This window comes from Caretta caretta, chromosome 9 (genome assembly GCF_965140235.1).
Source record: "Caretta caretta isolate rCarCar2 chromosome 9, rCarCar1.hap1, whole genome shotgun sequence".
In the NCBI taxonomy this organism is placed as follows: Eukaryota; Metazoa; Chordata; order Testudines; family Cheloniidae; genus Caretta; species Caretta caretta.
Genome location: NC_134214.1, coordinates 48,128,243 through 48,149,942, shown reverse-complemented (window position 1 = coordinate 48,149,942; position 21,700 = coordinate 48,128,243). Strand labels below are relative to the sequence as shown.

The window sequence follows — 21,700 nt, the reverse complement described above, 5'->3', positions numbered from 1 at the left end:
GTGATTGTTTTCAGTAAAACTACTGAAGGCCTGCTGGGAAAATTATTAATGTAGACTTTCCTACTTAGGAAATGAAATCTCCCCCTCATGGTTTTTCCTTTTTTAAAAAACAAAAAATACAGAACATTAATTCTTTGTTTCATTAGTGCAGAACATTTTAATACATGTTCAGGCACAGCACCATAAACTCTGATAGACATGTTATGACCTCCAGGACAAGGGAAAGTAATTTAGCACAAGGGGGCACCCTCTACTCATGCCAGTGTGTAGGACTGTGATTTGTCCTTCACTTTCCTTACATATTGTAGCAGGATTGCACTTCCACTGTGACAAACTGGGTTTTTGTGGGGGGGGTGGGTTTATTTTTATTTTTTTTATAAGACGACATATTTTGTAATGTAGAAAGCTTATGGTTCTGGTCACATGTTTCTGAACAGACCCTCCTTGAGTGGTTTGGGATACTAGCCCATGCTTAAGATGAACAGTTTTACTGGGACATAAGTAGGAATTAGACCTGCTGCATTCCTCTTTCTTATTTTTATATTCTGATACATTAACTTCAGTGCCAGCAAATGTTCATGAATTTAGTGAAAAACAGATGACTTTGAATGAAATCCAGGAATCTTGCCAGGAAAATTAGTTAGAAACTGCACCTGAGGATGCTTGACTGGTAGGGCTTAGAAGGAGACAGGAGGTGGGAAGAGGAGGAGCTAAGACTGGGAATCTGGAGAGGCAGTATTACTTAGTGTTTAGAATTGGAATCTGGAGAACTGAATTTTGTGTCTGATTCGGTCACTGATTCACTGTATGACATTAGACGATTTACATTATTATTTAGGCTACTTTTTAATCATGGGTATTTTTGGTAAAAGTCATGGACAGGTCATGTGCAGTAAACAAAAATTCATGGCCCATGACCTGTCTATGACTTGTACTATATACCCCTGACTAAATCTTGGGTGCTTTTGGGGGTGCATGGTCATGGTGCTGGGGAAGAGGGGGTGGCCAGGAGCGCGTGTGCTGGGACTGCTGCAGGTGCTGAGGAGAGGGGGTCGGGTGGTGGCAAGTGGTGGCCCGAGACTGCCTCAGGAGCGGCTGCTTGAACTGCTTAGGCAGCCCTGGATCCAGCCACTGCAGAAGTCACGGAGGTCTCAGAAAGTCATGGAATCCGTGACCTCCATGACAGACTCGCAGCCTTAATTATGATGTTTATATGTTTGTAGTCTAGTAGTGTTACGCTGTGCTAAGTGCTGTCCAGTTTTCTCTAGCTATAAAACATGCCTACAAATTACTGATCTCTGTAAAGTTTTTTGAGGTCCTCTGAAAGCTATAACAAGTGCGAAGTATTATCATAGTATTTATTAACTTCCCTTGGTGAGGAAACGAAAGAGCTGGGGAAGGGAGAGAGAATCATAGTACTGGATAGATATCGTCACCACCCACTCCCATCCCCCCAGTTCACCACTACCAATAATATTTCTGTTAATGATCCTGTTCCACTTTGAAAAGAATATAGACTATACATCTTGTGGAAAACTCATGACACTGTGAAAAGGAGTTGAAGTTATTTGCTGTTCTAATAGAAAATCCTCTACATAAACAAGTTATCAAACTGCTGGATTCCAGAATTCCAATCTTGTTCTTTGAGGTTAGTCACTTCGCTATTCCAAATTGCACAGCTGTAGACTTTATTGGCTGGATGCCTATTTGCTCTCTCTGAAGTTTTCCATAAACACCATTGCTGGCTTTGTGTCAGACATGAACACAGGTGCCCTTTTACTGCTCCTTCTCCTCAGGAAGTCCAGTCAATTAGTGCAAGGCAAGACCATAGATTACATTTTATTCTTTTCATCTTAGAAAAGCCATGGTCAAAACCTGACTGCTATACTAAGTAATTTCAACCCAGTAAGATGGGGTTCTGGGAACTGTATGTAAATTCAGTTTACTAGTACTGTGGAAAATTTGAACTTTATATAAATTGTATGTACATTTTTGTGTTGGATCCACGTTACTCCACATTTTAGTAACTTCACTGTTGTCACTTTTCTGAGGCTTTTTCCTGATCTTTGGTTGATTGGACTTTCAAAATGGAGCAGTGTCTCTTAGTAGAGCTAGATAGGGTTTAAGGTCATTTTTTGCCAAATCCTTAGTAGTTATCAGAGTCCTTAGTCCTTGTAGTCTGTCACTGCCTATTGACTGGCTTGTTTGTGTTGTCCTGGTACATGGAGACTTTAGCAAGGTCGTGGTGTGTTCCCTTTACTGTTTAATTGAGGAGCGTGGCACCAAAGCAGTCACATAATGTCACCATCTAGATCTGCTTTTATAGATGCTTGGAAAGATACCAATAGCAGAATTCTAAAGATTATGCTTTTCTCCACTATACATAACATTTACTCCTGAACACACTTTCCTCATCCCTAAAACACAGGTACTGCACTAGAAATTCAAGACTGTAAAATCATCACCTCCTTTCTCCAAGGTCATTCTAGTGTCATCCTGTCCTTGCAAGCAGGCCTAAAACATGCACCAGATCATGCCTTGTCAACTCTTAGGTGTTGTGCATTTCGAGCAATGTTAGAAATAGAAATTGGATTTCTCGTAAATTAATAATGGAGAACTTAACGAGAGTAGTGCTGTGTCAGTATTTGAAGACAGAACCATTACTTTTCTTAAAGCAATGGGCAGGAAAACTGTCATTTCCTTGACGACAGTTTTAATCAAGAGAGTGGCTGGAACCACTAGACTGATAAATATGGATGCACATATGCAAATATTTTCAAAATCTGTTATGAATATAATAGAGCATATAGCCCATTAGTACCAATTTGAAATGGTGCAATTAAGAGCAGTCCTCAAAACATTAGACTCCAATGCTGAATACAGTAACCATCATATGGAAGAAACTGCATCCTTTCTGAATTATTATAGTAAACTTTGCTGTGTTTGGAAGGAATGTCATGATCTCACCATGAAATTGTTTTAACCAGCTAATTTAATCTTACTGAATATGAGGCAGCCTCTTTTTATGGAACTGTTGTAAGCAGGTGAACTAGAAAATGTCATTAAATCCCCTTAAAAAACAAAATACCCTGAATCTCTGTCATAAGGTTTTATGTGAACCTGCCCTTGTGGACTAAATATAATATCCCTTGTAGAGGGGACTTGGATAACCTAAGAAGGGCTTTAACTCTTCACTGAAACCACAAACTGAAGATGTTCCTCTCTCACTGATTGCAGAGTTGGCATGCCAGTTAAGAGTCAAAGATAAATTCTTTGTGAGTTAAAGCCTTACCAAAATTTTGCTCCTTCCTCCGCTGTCATCTTATATTTTTAAAAGAATGGTTTCAGAAAGTAACTAGAGAAGAATTTTTTGTGTCAAAAGACACACTAACTAGGAAGTCTGTTGATAAGCCATAAAAATTGTATAGGCTCTGCACTTGCCAACTAGGCCCTGATATCAGTAATTCCTTGTGGTTTACCTATCATGGTCAAGGATGATCTCTTTCACAGGTTTTATTTTTCGTGGGTCCTTTGGTGACTGAAAAGTCAGATTCTTGAGCCACAGGTCCGTTGCAGATATTGCAGGTGGTGTTGGAAGACCGGGTTGGGCTGCGATTGCTGCATGACCATTGTCTTTCCTTTTCTGGCTTTTTTTCCTGTGACCAGGGCAAGGCTATTTTCCTCAAAAGTGGACATTCTCTCTGACAAGTCTTCACCAGTTAACCCTATCCTGGGCTGCTGTCTCCCAGTGTGCAGTGTCAATGCCCCATCTCTTGATGTTTATCTTGAGCGTGTCTTTAAAACATTTCTTTTGGCCTCCTCGTTTCCTTTCTCTTTTGGTGAGTTGGGCATACAGCAGTTGTTTTGGTAAGCGTACATCAGACATGCACTCACAGTGCCTATCAGCTGGATAATCAGGGCCTCAACACTGAACATGTTGGCCTCTGTGAGGACACTGTTACTGCGATGATCCTTCCACTTTATGTTGAGGATCTTCCAAAGAAAGTGCTGGTGCTGGCATTCCAGGTTTTTCAGATGTTTTCTGTAGGTCACCCAAATCTCTCCGCTGTAGAGGAGAATTGAGATTACCACCGCTTTATAAACTAAAGGCTAGCATGTGTTCTGATGATGTGATTGTTGAACACCTGGCGAGACAGTCTGCCAAAGACAAGGTTGGCACAGCAAATTCTGTGCTGAATCTCGATGTCTGTCTGCCCTCTGTGAGAGATGGCTGCCAAGATAGGCAAAGTATTCTGCATTTTCCAGTTCTTCTTTGCTGATCTAGATTTTCGTTGCTGGGTCTGATTACTGGGGACTGTCTGGTGGAGAACTTTTGTTTTGCTGATACTGTATTAAGAGTTAGCCCTAGGCTTCTGTAAGCTTCAGAGAAGCAATTAAGAGCTTTTGAAGATCCTCCTTTGAATGTGCAACTACAGCACAATCATCTGTGTACTGGAGTTTCGTTATTGTTGCCGATATTACTTTAGTTCTGGCATGGAGACTAGAAAGGTTGAAGAGGTTGCTGTCAATCCGATATTGGATGCCAGTGCCCTGTAGTAGAGTGTCTTGGATTAGTGTTTTCATAGCTGCTAAGAAAATGGAGAAAAGGGAGGGTGCCAGTACACAACGGTGTTTTATGTCAGTTCGGATGACAAAGGGCTCAGAGGAGATCCACTGCACAGGATAGAGGCAGCCATCTGGTCATGGGGGAGGAGTCTTATAATGGTGATAAATTTGCTTGGGCAGCTAAACTTTGACATGATTTTCGACAAAGCCTAACGGTTGACACAGTAGAAGGCTTTGATCAGATGGATAAAGGCCATATACAAATCCTCATGGTGGTGGTGGTGACGTTTTTCCTGGATCTGCCTACCTGCGAAAATCATGTTGGTTGTGCCTTATAGTTGTCTGAAGCCGTACTGGGACTCTGGAAGTATTTCCTCTGCAAGAGGGAGCAGGCGACTGAGTAAGATTCTAGCAAGAATCTTCCCAGTGCTGGACAGGAGGGCAATGCGTTGGTAGTTGCCACAGTCATCCCTGTCACCCTTTTTAAAAATGACGATAATGTTAGCATTATGTAAGTCGGCATGAATTTTTTCGGTGCACCACATTTTGAAGAGCAGCAAGTGAAGCTTGTTAGACAGTGTTTCTCCTCCTACTTCAGCTGGTATACTATCAGGACCTGGTGCTTTGTTCTTCATTTGTTTAATTGCTTTGCAGACCTCCTCAGGTGTTGGTGGGTTGGCGAGAGTTTCCCTGTTTGGATGCTGAGGATGGAGTTGATGGTGTCGTCAGTCACATTTGATTCTTGATTTAGAAGCTTTTGGTAGTGTTCCTTCCTGCGCTCTTTGATAGCTTCGTTATCCTTAAGAAGGGTACTATCATCTTCGGATCTCAGAGGTGTGAGGCCACATGAGTTTGGTCTATACAGGGTCTTTGTCTCTCAAAAAAAAGTTCCGCATATCATGTCTGTCAGCGAATGTTTGGATTTCTTTTGCTTTGTCCTCCCACCATTTGTTTTTGATTTTTTGGATCCTCCTTTGAACTTCAGCTATGAGCTGATGGAAGGAGCTCTGCTTCTGACTGGATAGTGGTTGGTTTTGCCAGTTGCAGAAAAGCTTTTCTCTTCTGAGAAAGGGCTGTGGTCTGTGGTGTTGTCGTCAAACCAGTCCTGATGGCAGCAGGTAGCAAGGTGAATGGATTCCTTGCAAACCTCATGGATGGTCTGTTTTAGGGCTTCCCGGTCATCTTCGACACTTGTGTTGTCATTTCTGGGTGTGTATATGGACAGTTTTTCACTGAGGAGTGTTTGGAAGTTCTCTTGGTGCACTGAGGATTGAAGTGTTTGGATGCTGTATTGCTGCCTGTGTGATTTGGATTGCTTTCTATGTTTCAGTGCAATCTTGATGGACATGACTGACCTTACCAGGTGGTGGTCAGTCCAGCAATCATCGACTCCTCTCATGACACTGGTGATTTGGACATCTCTTAGATCCTGTGTTCTTACAATGACATAGTCTAAGAGGTGCCACTGTTGTGAGCGGGGGTGTTGTCCAGTTGTTTTGTACTTGTTGCTTTGTCTGAAGATTGTGTTTGTGATCATATAATTGTGCTCTGCACATTTGCTAAGTAGAAGGATGCCATTGGCATTGGTCTTGCCCACTCCTTCCTTCCCAGTGGTGCTACTCCATACGTTAGAATCTGTACCAATTCTTGCATTAAAGTCCCCTAAGAGGATTATCTCACCTGTTTTTGGAATGGATGACAAAATTTTATCAAGGTCAGTGCAGACTGATTCCTTCTGTTCTTCAGTGTCAAGAGTTGGTGCAATATGCATTGATGATTGTGACAAATGATTTATTGACCAGTTGGATGCGGAGGGTCATAAGGCGCTTGTTGATGCCGACAGAGAGCTCAGTCAGGTGGTTGACTAGAAGGTTTTTGATTGCAAAGCCACCACCATGTATTTGCCTGTCACTTGCTGGTTTTCATTTCCAGAAGAAAGGGTAACCGCTTCCCTCTTCCCTCAAGCAGCCTTCATCTGTACATCATGTTTCGCTGAGAGCAGCGATGTCGAAGTTGTACCCTGAGAATTCTTGGGCAGCAATTGCTGTTCTGCATTTGGGTCTTTCACTTTTTGATTAGTCTAGTCGGGTATGGACATTCCAAGTTGCAAGAAACATTTTTGTTTTTCAACTGCAATGGGAGTGATCCCTCTGGACATGGTTATCCAGTCAGGTATGATGGGATAGCCTATATTTGGGGCACCTTTTCTAGCCCATTCCCCGTATGGGGTGAGCAGAGAGGTTCCTAAAAAGGCCTGCTCAGTCTTGAAAGCTGCTGCTGAAAATTCCCCCTTATCCCAGTCCAGGAGCACATGTCTGAGCTGCCACCTTGACATGATGGAGAAGCTTGCATAAGATCCTAAGAGCAATGCCATCTGGAGTCCTGTTCTCCTGGTAGGGTCACCCATGGTGGTAAGGTTGAAGGCGAGGTACTACACAAAATGCAGCACAACCCAGTATAAGACCTCAATGGTAGACCAGGCAGATGAAAGAGTATCACCTCTCAACAGCTGTGAAGGTGGATGAAGGCTGCAGTGGAGGAGAAACCCCCGGTGGTCTTGGACCTCCTTGCAACTGGACACATGTGCCTCTTCCTCTAAGATTTTTGTGAATGCTGGTGTGCATCAGCTCCCCCACATTAAATTACTCATGCACAGGCTTTTTTACAGGAAGAACTTTTTTCCCCACCCCTGCCCATAAAAGTCCTGTGCCATTGGGCGAGTGGCAACGGGGATAGGTGAAGTGATCACCAGGAGTCCATAGACACAGACCCACACACAGGTGGTGACGGCAAGATGGTTTAGCTATGAAAATCATGACTATCGGTACAGAATCCTGCCCTGTGCCCTATCATTGCATCCAGGTATTCATGATCTTGTTAGCCAGGCTGAGGAATCTGTAAACACCTATACATATTTCTGAGTGATATTGTTCTTAGAGTATCATCTTAGGATATCTTGTAGGAGGTGACCTAAAGGCCTTTTCTTTCTTCAGAAACATCAGTTGGGGTCACGTTTCTAGGTTCATTAGGGTAAGGAAAAATAACAAAATGAAATACAAACTTCACCAAATATTCTCTCTCCTAAAATATTTGACATGATTATTTCATACAAGGACCTTGGATATACTTGGAAAAATCAACCTACCTTTCCACACCACTAAAACTGATACCTTTGTATAGATATCAAAACACATCCAGGCTAGCATGTGCTAACAATAATAGGAAAGTAGTGTGTCACATCGATATGGCTCATAAGGATTCTGAAGTTATAACAGGACAAAACAGAATACAAGAAATACATGAGGCAGAACAGTGCTTAGATTAGACATCCTAAAACTGGTTGGAGGAGTGTTGTGCTCTAGACTGTAAATTAGTAGAAGCACATAGATACTCAGTCTTGAATTGAAATGGCCCAGCACTGTACCTGAAAGCTGGGTGTGTCTGTCTGTCTCTGTTTGAACTACTGCATACATATTGGGGTAATCCTGCACCAAATGCCCATGTGGATACCTTTGTGTAAAACTTTACACCAACTATATTTTTGGAAATATTGGTATTCACTAAGTATCTGTGTTCTTATTTTCCTGTGCATTTTAAATGTTTACCGAGTGCAGATTAAGGATAATTGGTCCCAGATCTACCAACATTTTACACCTTCTTTGCCAGTTTCTTAAACTTGAACACAGTTACTCCTTTCCTCATTGCCTCACCCACAGCTGTCAGTCTCATTTTCAAATCCCGTTCATCCAAGAGCCAGATAGGGTAATGCAGTTACAGCAGTATTTTTTGTTCAGCCCATAATTCTATAATGACTCTCTTAAATTCACCAACACCGTATGTTTGCGCCAAAAAGGTTATAGATAAATGATTCTGATAAAAGTTGGTTTTATAGGGCCCCCCTAAAAAGATTTTATATACATATTGTGCAACTAACAATTATTTTAATTTCTATTTTATTAAAAATAAGTTTACAGTGCTTTCCTTCTTTCTTTTCTCATCTTCATTCCAGTTTTTTCTCTAGCATGTAATGTCTTTTCATTGTTAATACAATCTCTCCTCTCCCTCCACACACTTTTCGCTGTATTTTCATTTTTGCCCTTATTTTCCATATCCCTCGCTTAACCTCTGCGTCTCATCCTTGCATCCCTCCCAGTTTCTTCCTCATCCCTTTCCCTCATTTGTTTCTTCACCGCTCCTTACTTTCCCCATGAATTGCCATTCCTCTTGGCCTCTAAATGCATTGCTCCCATTGATCTATCCAAGCTTCACTTCTCAAATGCTGCTGGAGATTCTTGGGACTAGATGTTTGTTTCCTGTGATGGCTCCAGATATAAGTTACAAGCCATATGTGTTTCTAGTGTCCTCAGATTGGACTGCATATTCATTTATATGCTTGTTTTCTTTGCAGTGAGACCAAATTTTGAGGAAGGTGGGACAACAACAACAGGGAGGAAACACGAGTTTATTCGCTCTGAGAGCGAGAACTGGCGCATCTTCAGGGAGGAGCAAAATGGGGAAGATGATGATGGAGGCTGGCGACTGGCTGGGTCACGGAGGGATTGTGAGAGGTGGCGTCCTCATAGTCCAGGTGAGAGGAGATCTGAGAAGGGAGTGGAGCAAAGTAGTTGAAGGAAAAGGGCAGTGAGTGAACAGGGACTGGAAGGCAAAAGGCTTAAGGAAAAAGTAGGAAGAGAGGTTCATGCTATTTTGTTCACTAAACAAAATTTAAGTTTTTGCTATGAACTTCTAAACATACAGCCACATGATGACAAGCTCCAAAGTGAAGGAGTACTTGTAGCACCTTAGAGACTAACCAGTTTATTTGAGCATGAGCTTTCGTGAGCTACAGCTCACTTCATGCTCAAATAAATTGGTTAGTCTCTAAGGTGCTACAAGTACTCCTTTTCTTTTTGCGAATACAGACTAACACGGCTGTTACTCTGAAAGCTCCAAAGTGTGTATTTTAAAAAAAAAATACGCGTGCTTGTCTCCTCCAGCCACTGAGCTTCATTTAAGAAGGAAACCAGATTTATTCTTTGAGTATGTGTCATTGTGGATCCTACTGTAGGTCTATGTGCACCTCATACACGCGAGATCAGAATCTTTTGAATAGCATTGTCTGGGGTTGAGCATACAGCCTATGCCTCCTTTTGCTCCCATGTGAGGTCATAAAGGTTGGATCAGCCTTGACCCTGCCTGAGGCAACGAGATGGAACTGGGCATGTGTTAGACCTGCTAAGCTTCCTTGAGCTTCAAACTTAATTCCACATTAGTTGTGTTTTGTGATGATTCCTTCTTCACTTCCTTATTTTTCTATTGATTTTAATGTCCTAGGAAAATAAAGAGCAGGGTGGGGAGAAAGAAAAAGCGAGACTTTCTGTTGTACACTGTACAGCAGAGCAAGGCGCTTTGCTACAACCACCGCAGCAGACTCCAAGCCTTCAGGATTTAAGCTCTCTCTAACCTGTGAGGGACTGATCCGTTCATTGATGGGCATAATCAATGCCTTTCCTGTTTGCGGGAAGAGTTGCATACATAAGTATGTGATGTGTAAATCATTCATGTTGAGGACTTATAAGTCAAGGGAAGTATGTCTCAAATGTCACTTGCTGGAGCAATCAATGTGTGTTACCTCGGATGCGAAGGAGACTTCCAACTCTAAGGTACGCAGGAGGGGTCATCCTCAGTGCCCATTGAAGCAGACGTTACACTCAAGGTAGGGAGAAGAATGTAGGAAAGAGAACCTCCTTATGACACCAGTCCCATCGATGCAACTGACTCCGGCAATAACTTGGCGCCAAAGCTGATGCCAGCACCCGAATTTATGGGTAAAACTGAAAGAGAAGGTTAAGCTGAGACCAGACATGGCTTCAAAAATAGAGAGGCAAGAAGAAACACCACTTCTCTAAGGATAAGAACAAGTCCTTCACCAAAGAGCACTGCCAAAAGGACAGACATTGCCGACATCGGTGTTTGCAAAAGCATTGGCACTGACACAAAATTCAGAACCAAGATACCCTCACATGAAATCTGAGGGATCCCCTTCAGAGACAACATCAGCAAGAACATAGCACTGGGCACTGAAATCAGAGCGGAGACCTCATCCCTCAGTACTGCCATTTGAGGAATGCCGTTCCTTGTTAGCATCTCCAGTCTGTGCGTTTTCTCTGGCTTTGAACAGAGAGGCCTCCCTGCTACCATTCACAAGTTACTTCAGATCTGGCCCAGGAAAACCTCACCACAGGGCACTGACCTTACACAGGCATGAATGGCAACTGGTTGACCAGGACATGACCCATTCAGCATGCCACCGTACCAAACTGGCCCTATTGCCAATAGACCTTTTTTTTTGTCACTGCAGACAACCCAAAATGCCAGAACTTTTGCTTTGGGGAGGCCTGAATCCAGAATCACTACTCAATACCTTCCTTCTGCAGTAGAACAGGGGCTTGTTGTAGGCCTTCCCACTGATTCCCTTGATTCCCAGGGTGACTTCCAAAATCAAGAGACAAAGCCGCAGTCATTCTGGTGGTTCTGTACAAAGGCAGATCTGGCTCACAAAGCTACTGTAGTTGTTCATCCAGCTCCCAGGCCACAGAATCACAGCCATATACTCCATCGAGACCTGAAATCACTGCACCTGACTTTGTGGCTGTTCACTGTCTAAGTACCAAGGGCAGACTGCTCCCTGTAGTTTCAAAAAGTCCTATTTCAAAACAAGAAAACATCTATCAGAAGGACAAATTCTTTCAAGTCAAAAAGGTTCTTGATATGGGCAGTCCAAAATGATCTATACCCAGCCCAGGCCTTTATACTTAAGATCATTGAGTACCTAACACATCTCAAGGAGGCAGGTCTCTCGCTCAGTTCTAACAAAGTCCATCTCGCAGCAATTTCAGCTTGTCAGCTGCCTGTTAAGTCACATGGGGGGTCTTCTCTCACCTCATTGTAGTGAAGTTGCTGAAAGAGCTACTTCATACATATCCAAAGAACCCACTCCTGTCTGGGACCTCAGTGTATTTTTGATCCCTGCACGCACCACACTCTGCAAACAGTCTTCCTAGTGGCTATCAATTTGGTCAAAACAGTGAGTGAGCATCACATGCTCGTGGGTGACCCTCCCTGTACAACATTCCACAGGGACAAGGTAGTGCTGAGACCTCCTCCGAGAGATGTCCATTAAGGAGTTCCAGAATTTCTCCTAAATCAATCCAACTTATGTATTGACTTCCCAAAACTATATTTGGCACTGGGAGAAAAATTACACATACTAGATGTATCCAGTTGTCAGCACTGGATCCCACAGCCCACCCTCCATCTCTCCTGTTGGGTGTCTTTAGCTATCATGGGCTTTCAACTGGGAGGATCGCGACTGCTTCGCCCTTTAATGCCCTCACACAAGAGCTTGAGGAGGCACATGAACTGTGTGACCCCAGTGTATGCTGCTATTTTTAAAAAAATCCAGTCTTGTGCACATGAAACACACACGCACTCCAGTGGCATCCACATTGTTTACAACATCTCAAAAAATGACGGTTACTGTAGGGTAAGGAGCCATTCTTGCAATTACTACACACTCTTCTCTCCCCTCCATTACCTCTTCCCTTCAAACTATCTGTTTGTTTTTAGTAGTTAGTAATAAGCCTGAGGTTAGACTAACGTATTATCAGATGTTTTCTGTTACGTGGGTGGAGGAGAAAGAGTTTGTTTGTCATGGAGATTGATTCATCCTGTTCTTTCCTCAGACATACTGTTGCTTTGTTGCACAGTTCAGTTTTAATTACAACTGCTAAAACAGCACCTCAGGACAATCGGATGTGAGGTGTTACCCAGGATAGGCTTGCAATATAGGTGTACTTTAATCTCGTATCAATTGGTTACTCTTATAAAGAAGAAGATACGGACCTTATGAAGTTAGAAGTTCAGAAGTTTGTGTATGTCAATTAGTTCCGTAGTACACAAACTCCATAGAAACCTTCTGGAAGTTCCCTGTCGTTCACTTACAAGAAATCTTATTGCCTGTTTGAATTTTGATCTGTATTGTAGATTGCTGGCCAAATAATTATAGGTTAATCTAGTTATAAATACTAGATAGGTATAAAATCTGTGATTCTTAGAATGCTTCATACTTTGAAAGATCCTCTAGCATTTGAGATGAAATTGCCAGACTCCTGACATAGAAGTGGATGAATTAACAGGTATACCACACTGACGTTTCAGCTCGGATGGCTATGGTTTTGTTTGAATTTTTCTCTTAATCAGTAGTAGGTCACAGGCCCCTGAAAACAGTTTTAATACCTTCCTGTTTTTGCACTGAGCAATCTGTTTAAATCAACAATGGTGTAACCTGGTTCCACTTGCCCATTTCAGAGTCTTTAGACATTACCAACCATATGTGCTACTAAAAATAATCAATGAAGCCCTTCCAACAACTTGCCTGCTTCCATTTATTTAGCTCAGCCTTTTCCTTTCAGAATGGTCTCTGCGTATACCCACATACTAGCATGTATGTACCTGACACCCTTTTATGGGTTTAGAAAAGTGTCAGGCCACACTGCACATGAATTTATGTATGGCTTGCTCTTGCACAGGATAAGCAGCCTGCAGCTGTCCCAATTTCTTTTTGTTCCTTTTGTTAATAAATAGTGGGTATTTAAAATCCAAATCTTGTTTCCTAATCTTATGAGTTTATTTTTTGTACTATTTGAAATACTTTTTTATTGGTGGTTAACCCAGTGAGGGGCAGTTGCCTAAGGTCTGCTCAGCTTTTGAGACTTCAGGCAGGCATATTGGGATCAAGAAGACAGGCCAAAGTTACTGCTGTTAAAGCAGTCTTTTTATACCCACAGACTTATCTTTTAAGATCCTTGCTGGAATCTGCTTCATTGATTCTGAAGTTTTTAAGTCCCATGAATCCAGAATCATAGGACTGGAAGGGACCTCGAGAGGTCATCTAGTCCAGTCTCCTGCACTCATGGCAGGACTAAGTATTATCTAGGCTATCCCTGACAGGTGTTTGTCTAACACGCTCTTAAAAATCTCCAGTGATGGAGATTGCATAACCTCCCGAGGCAATTTATTCCAGTGCTTAACCACCCTGACAGTTAGGAACTTTTTCCTGATGTCCAACCTAAACCTCCCTTGCTGCATTGTCCTATCCTCATTGTCCTATGCCCCTTGCTTCTTGCCCTATCCTCAGAGGTTAAGAACAACAGTTTTTCTCCCTTCTCCTTGTAACAACCTTTTATGTACTCAAAAACTGTTATCATGTGCCCTCTGTCTTCTCTTTTCCAGACTAAACGAACCCAATTTTTTCAATCTTCCCTCATAGGTCATGTTTTCTAGGCCTTTAGTAATTCTTTTTGCTCTTCTCTGGACTTTCTCCAATTTGTCCACATCTTTCCTGAAATGTGGCGCCCAGAATATTTGAAATAAAGTTCTTTATCATCAGACTTTCATGTCACCCTTGCCACAATTGGATCAGTGCGCAGTTCTCTCTCCCTCTCCTGGAGATACTGAAGCTGGGACCATACTCTGTCTTGATAGTCAGCTTCTGTGTCTATCTCTAGATTTCCAGTCCCAGTCTCTAAGGACTCCTCCCAGTAATGCACTGCCATGGCTTTCCAACTATTCTTATTGTTGAACAGAATCCGAAGAGAGCTCTAAGTGTCATACTTCAGACAGTCATGGGCTTCCTCCAGATCCCATTCTTGCACTCTCAGACAGCTCTATGAGAAGAGTAGAGCCAGAGATTGGAAACCATGATGGAGAGACAGCTGGGTTCCAGCACCATATCCGTTTCCTCATTGTCTATATTTGATGCCTTGGGGGATGCCCCTGGCATCAAGTTGAACATCTCTGCTCCCTTATAGAAGCAGATCATCTAGAAGAGAGGCTTCTCTGTACAGTTGCAAGAGGTCTTTTGTTGATACTGATCAACCTGCTTACACGGATTAGCAGAACTAGCTCGATCAGCTTCAGAGCAATGAGCGACCTTGGCAGTGGAAGACCAACTTCAGAAGATTTCTTCCTTGTCTCCTTTGAATACATCATCCCTATCACCAGATGAGGTTTAGGTACTGGCGGTGTCTTCCTCTGTACTTGATGGCTTCAAAGTCTACAAAGAGCGCCTCAGAAGAATGACGGCTTCTCTTGGTAGAATTCTCACAAGCTCATTGACATTCTGCACCCAGCTAAGGCAGGAAAGGTAGCTCCTTCTGTCAGTGAGGTCATTTTGTAGCCCATCAAGACCGTGGGCAAACCCTTTTATCAATTCCACCAATAGCTAAACTTACTGAATGCAAATATCAAGTTCTATCCCAAGGGTTTGAGCAGGTTGATTCATAACCTGTGGTAGGTTCACTAGTAGTAACAGCAGTAAAAAAGAGACTGTCAAGACTGGGTCAAAGTTCTACCCCCAAAGAAGGGGGTGTCCAGAAACTAGACTTTGTTGGGGGAGAGATGTATTCAATGGTGAGATTACAGCTGGACATTGTCAATCACCAGGCTGTATTGGCACAGTATGACCATTCTAATGGGGAGGCAATGTCAGTTTGCGAGTAAATTGCCAGAAACCTCTAGGGAACCAGTTCCAGTCTCTTGTCGCAGAAGGCCATCAGGCCTTTCAATCACCTCTGCAGGCTTCCTGCGGTGCAGTAGATTCAACAGCCAGAGCTATGGCAACAGCCAGAGCTATGGCAACAGCCAGAGCTATGGCAACAGCCAGAGCTATGGCAACAGCCAGAGCTATGGCAACAGCCAGAGCTATGGCAACAGCCAGAGCTACGGTCCTGGGGCCGGTTTTGTTCAATATCTTTATCAATGATCTGGATGATGGGATTAATTGCACCCTCAGCAAGTTCACAGATGACACTAAGCTGGGGGGTGAGATAGATACGCTGGAGGGTAGGGATAGGGTCCAGAGTGACCTAGACATATTGGAGGAATGGGCCAAAAGAAATCTCATAAGGTTCCAACAAGGACAAGTGCAGAGTCCTGCACTTAGGAAGGAAGAATCCCATGCACCGCTACAGGCTGGGGATCGACTGGCTAAGCAGCAGTTGTGCAGAAAAGGACCTGAGGATTACAGTGGACGAGAAGCTGGATATGAGTCAGCAGTGTGCCCTCATTGCCAAGACGACCAACGGCATATTGGGTTATATTAGTAGGAGCATTGCCAGCAGATCAAGGGAAGTGATCATTCCCCTCTATTAGGCACTGGTGAGGCCACACCAGGAGTATTGTGTCCAGTTTTGGTCCTCTCTGTACAGAAGGGATGTGGACAAATTGGAAAGAGTCCAGCGGAGGGCAGCGAAAATGATTGGGGGCTGGGGCACATGACGTATGAGGAGAGGCTGAGGTAACGGGTTATTTAGTCTGCAGAAGAGAAGAGTGAAGGGGGGATTTGATAGCAGCCTTCAGTTACCTGAAGGGGGGTTCCAAAGAGGACGGAGCTAGGCTGTTCTCCGAGGTGGCAGATGACAGAACAAGAAGCAACTGTCTCAGGTTGCAGTGGGGGAGGTCTAGGTTGGATATTAGGAAACACTGTTTCACTAGGAGGGTAGTGAAGCATTAGAATGGGTTACTTAGGGAGGTGGTGGAATCTCTATCCTTAGAGGTTTTTAAAGACTGGCTTGACAAAGTCTTGGCTGGGATGATTTAGTTGGTGTTGGTCCTGCTTTGAGCAGGGGATTGGACTAGATGACCTCCTGAGGTCTCTTCCAATCCTAATATTCTATGATTCTAACACCGTGACAGCAATAACTATGTGCCGTTACTTGTGGTTTTAGTTTTGGATTCCTGAAGAAGTACAGCTCAGGATTGATTGACTCCTTTTCAAGGGCTGTGCCTTATTTTCATCCAAGATGGATGAGGCTTTATATGCAATAGGATTCTAGAGCAGTCTTAAAAGTCTGTAAGCCTCTACATGCTGGCCACACAGGGTACGTCTATACTGCAATAAAAACCCCGCAGTGCCAAGTCTCAAAGCCTGGGTCAGTTGACTCGGGCTTGGGCTGCAGGGCTAAAAATTGCAGTGTAGATGCTTGGGTTGGAGTCTACAGGTACTGCTAGAGAGAAAACTCTCCTGCACTGATACACAAGATTTGCACGCACACACCTACAGAGTAATCGGCATATATAACACATCTTGAAGAACAGTTTTGAGTAGTATTTTCTACTGCATGAATCCGATGAAGTGAGCTGTAGCTCACGAAAGCTTATGCTCAAATAAATTTGTTAGTCTCCATGGTGCCACAAGTACTTCTTTCCTTTTGCGAATACAGACTAACACGGCTGCTACTCTGAAACCTCTTTTTTCCTTGTGCTTCTGTTTTGCTGTCATATCTAGCATTGTTGGTTCTTCACTGAATGGAATTTCCTTCTTATGGTTAAGACATAGTTTTAGTTTAGTGTACATTTGTCATTTAGTTGTTTCACTCAGGTTTTCATTCCTCATCATTTTAGAGGGACTTTCAAGTTTTGAATATTTCCTTAGTCTTATCAGGATGTTGGAATGTTTTGCTTTAAATTCTGTAAAAATGTTCACAAATAATATAAGAATTCAACACAAAACATGCCGCTTCTTATAGTCTCTACCTTTTCTTAGTTTACCATTTAGAAAAATATTTTTACGGTTCCTTTCCAGTTACCTGTATGTTTTAGGCCTCATCAAGAGTGTTAGGACTTGCTACTCTCCATCAGAAAGGATCTGCCGAAGAGATGTATTTATCAAAGAGAAAAATATCTGTTACTGGAGTTCTCTGAAATATATTTACCCCATTAATCCATTCTTATTGCATCTACATCTTTGCTTAAGCATTTCTAGAGATTTTAATCCAGAATGAAGGCTTCTGAGGGAACAGGCTCTAAGTTCTTTAAAAACTGTTTTACTTTAAATCAGAATACAGAAATGAAATAGAACAGACTTTTGCATCAGAATACTGTAACGGTTGTGTCAGAATATTAATTTGCTATATTGCACAATCCATCTAATATATGTTTTCAAGATATAAACAGAGCATATTAAGCTATATATCTAACAAAAAATAGGAAAAAATATATATATACAATATGGCTGAGCCAATATTGGAACCTTATCCTTTTGTATTTCCTTGTTAAAATGTAATTTTAACAGCTCCACCTTAATTTTCACTGACTATTGTTTACATTAAATTTCCTGGATTTGTAAATGGAAAATAAAGAAAAATAAATTTTGCTTAATAGTATTAGCACTTAATTGGGCAGTTTTTAAAATTGATACCTCAATGGTGGGGAGAAGCATAGAAAGCAAAGGAAGCATTCTTCATTCCAAGAAGTAACTGTTACTGTGTTGCTGAAAGTTTTGTTTTGTGTTTTAAAAAAATATATATATCAGTCACTGATGGGCTAGTTTGGTTATCCTACTGAATCAAATCATGCCTAATTTTGTAGGTCTCATTTTGGTGCTTTGGCTACATTTCATGACATGTAACTCCTTTTTAGGCTGTTTTTTTAACAGTGACTTCAGATGTGGGGCTTTATAGAAGGAAATAGTCTAAGAACTCTAGCTATTTTTCTTTAAAATGCCCGGCTAGATTGTACCCTATAGTGGCATTCTGAATTTTTGTCACTATTTGTCCTCTTTTTTTTTTTTCCCTACCCCATCACCCTTCCAAATAAGTTTTTTGTCCTGTGAGACTGTCTTGTAAAGTTACTTTCCCCCTCCTTTAGACGGTCCTCGTTCTGCAGGCTGGCGCGAACCTATGGAGCGACGGCGAAGGTTTGAATTTGATTTCCGAGACCGGGATGATGAGCGGGGTTACCGACGAGTGCGGTGTGGTAGTAGCAGTATGGAAGATGACAGGGACAGTCTCCCTGAATGGTGCTTGGAAGACGCAGAAGAAGAAATGGGAACATTTGACTCATCTGGGGCTTTTCTCTCGTTAAAGGTGAGAACCTTCCTTGTATTCTGTATATGATGTGAATAGATTTCCTGTTGTGGCAAGTAGTCTGTAAAGTTATTTGTGTTTATTGTATTTATAGAAGGTTCAGAAGGAGCCAATCCCTGAGGAACAGGAAATGGATTTCCGACCTGTGGAAGAAGTTGAGGAACATTCTGACTCTGAAGGGGGTCATGGTGAAGAAGCCAAAGAGCTTGAAAAGACAACCAAGAGGGAGGGGGACAAAAAAGATACAATAACAGCAGGTAAGAATGATTTCTTGGGTATCCATAATACACCGCATTCTTAGATTTCAACCTCCTAAATTAAACCTAAACTTTCAAATGTTACAGAGGCAGCAGAAGAAGCAGTCAGAGCATCTTCACCATCTACCCGGTCAGGTACTCCACCAAAACTCCAGCCACAAGAACCACTACAGGCCAGTGTATTTGAGAGGAAGGAAGAGTGTATCCCAGAACGAACAGAAAAAATGGAAGATAAAGAGAATCAAACGGCAAACACTCCACCATCCAAAGTGCCCAGTAGAGGAGAAGGTAATAGAGTGAGATACATATGATGTTTGGTATCCCTGGGAGGGAGTACTGGTTAGATTATATCTTCAGAGAGATGACAAAGGTGGGTATTTGGGGCAGAAAACTTGCAGAGTTAATCAGCTGCTCTCATAAGGTTTGTGGAAAGTGCTTCCAATTTTTATTAAATTGGCTGGGAGATCTTTATTCTAGTGCTTACAGGTTACTGTGTGTTATCTTTCTCAAATGTTTAACTTTGTAAGAACCATTTTCCTATGATCTGTATGTACGTTGTATGTGTCAGAGGAATTTCATGGCCCACTTTTAATTCTTTCTCTAGATCTGACTTCTGCTGTTCAACCTTTGCCACAGATCTCTCCAGCTACAGTTTCTCCTGTTCATCTTTCTCCTCCTCTTTCCAATACGAATCCTGCTCTAAAGCCAGTTCAAACATCAGTCTCAGCTGCTCCAGGCATGGGCAACATTTCTGCTGATCCAGATGATGAAGAGGGTCTCAAACACTTAGAGCAGGTAGAATTTCTCTAATTTTTTTAAATTCCTCCTGTGTTTACAGAATATCAGAAAACAGAAGAACACTGAACGAATGAACCGTTTCTGATGGAACTATTAAAAAAAATAGAGCAATGTAACTTGTAAAGTCCTTTGTGGGCAATAGTTTTTCAAGTCATTTCATACTCAGGCTACTTCTGTGCTATAGTCATTATGTTGAGAAAAAAATCAAAGCATGTAGTTCAGTTTCTCAATATTTGAGGTTCCCTCTGGCACTGTCTGATTCCAGTGGAGTTCAGGTAACAATTTATTTCTTTAGTAAATGTCAGAAGTCAAGTCATAAATCTGGCAATCAGTAACCCTCTCTCACCAGTATAATCTCTTACTAGAGATTCTGTTCAGTAATATATCATGAATTAACCAAAGTATCATAGCCTTCAAGTAACAAATAGACTTTCTGTATGCCCAGATCATGTGATGGAGCATTTTAGAAATCATATAAGAAAGTTTCAGATATGCACGTTTTCCTTGTCATGTGTAAACTGCATTCTAGAACAGCTGAATAAAAGAGATCATAGTAATTAGTAGTAGGTGAGGCTTCTCCCATGGTAGCATATCTATTTCTGTGTTCTGTTCCTGACTCTGTTATTGGTTGTATGAGACCTGTTGGGCAAATCCCTTTAATATCTCTTTGCATCAGCTTATCCATATGTAAAATTGGGCACAATATCTAACTCACAGGGTTATTGTGAGACTTCAGTGTTTCTAAAGCCATTGGAGAGACTTGCACAGAGTTGTTGTAGAGGTGTGGAGTACGTTATTAAAGGTGCAGTTCTCCAGTCTGTTAACCCCCTTGTAGCCCACCAAATATGGTTTTTGAGCTTTCTAGTCCTGATGTTTGTGATCGACACCAGGCTGTTTCGTTAGTTACATCTTATGCCATCATGTGTGCGCGCTAATTGTAATACAGTATTTTCTAACATGTGTCTTGCTCTCTACTGCAGCAGGCAGAGAAAATGGTGGCATATCTGCAGGACAGTGCTTTGGATGATGAGAGACTAGCAGCAAAACTTCAAGAGCACAGAGCAAAGGGTTCCTCCATGCCATTACTCCATGAAGCCATGCAGAAGTGGTACTACAAGGATCCGCAAGGAGAAATTCAGGGTAGGTCTGTGCCCTTTTCACTTCCTCTTTTGCTTCACAGAACTGTTAAGAGAAGTTGACAACAAATTTATTCAACCCCCAAAATGTACCAAAAGAACGCTGTGCTACTGTGTAGGGAGAAGAGCCATTGGTGCAGGGATTTCACAGTTCTAGTGAGAGATTTAGAAGAGGTATCCCTTTACCCAATACATCCCATGTCCTGTAGATTGCCTTTTGGCTCATTAGACTCTTCTATAAGTTTAAGTTAGAACAAATCTTAAATTGTCTTCTTACATGTCAGTAGCTAATCAGATCTCCTGATACCATGGGACCAAAAATCTATAGACCCTTGCTGTCAATATTGGAAAATACTCAATAGACTTGCTGTGACACACAAAAGAGAGGTTTCCTGACATCCGTGTCCCCAGCCAAGCTCCTGAAAGTGAGTTAAGATATCTCCCATCATCTATATATTGAAGATATAGAAACAATGCCATTAAGCTAGAAATATTGTGTAAGTACTTCATTTTCCAAAAGATAAATGGGGATGTGAGAGCTGCACTTGATCTAAATTGATCAACCTATTTGAGGTGAAAAAATAAGTTCATAGTAGAAGCAGTCTCTGTAAGGAACTTACTGATATCGGTAGATTGTAAATTTAACACACCAGCACATAACCCAATTGGGAGAAACATCCCATTTATCTGCATTTCTGCTATCTCATGCGATGCTTCAAGTCCCAGAGTCTTTACCAAAATAAGACTGAGGCTGGGGGCACTCCCATGGGAGTTGGAAACAGGCATTTGACTATTGTAGGATACCTATGTGTTGGAGACCTCTTGAGGAAAACAGTTCATACAGGGCACTAAACCACCTTAATCTTCGTGCAATAGCATGGGTTTCTGGTAGGGATGTAAATAGCAGTTTTAAAAAAAAAAAGTAAAAGTTTAAACTATTAAACTATATAATTTTACCCGTTAAACATTTAACCATTAAGGAGTTCACAGCATCAGCGGGGAACTAGTGGTATGG

The 21,700-nt window shown here is 42.0% G+C and overlaps 1 protein-coding gene across 6 annotated transcripts in view; it reads left to right on the top strand.

The window, feature by feature from the left end:
- Positions 1-21,700, top strand: part of GIGYF2 (GRB10 interacting GYF protein 2) — a 143,743-nt gene that overhangs the window by 76,278 nt on the left and 45,765 nt on the right. For 5 of the 6 annotated variants that reach the window (XR_007358252.2, XM_048862708.2, XM_048862706.2 and 2 more), the window contains 6 exons: positions 8,975-9,154; positions 18,277-18,494; positions 18,589-18,751; positions 18,839-19,039; positions 19,356-19,546; positions 20,530-20,689. Coding sequence is in view for 5 of the 6 variants with exons in the window: in XM_048862708.2 (XP_048718665.1) it covers positions 8,975-9,154; positions 18,277-18,494; positions 18,589-18,751; positions 18,839-19,039; positions 19,356-19,546; positions 20,530-20,689 (1,113 nt within the window). In the remaining variant the exon portion in view is untranslated. The remainder of the gene's footprint in view (positions 1-8,974; positions 9,155-18,276; positions 18,495-18,588; positions 18,752-18,838; positions 19,040-19,355; positions 19,547-20,529; positions 20,690-21,700) is intronic. The other variant, XM_048862709.2, reaches the window with a different exon arrangement.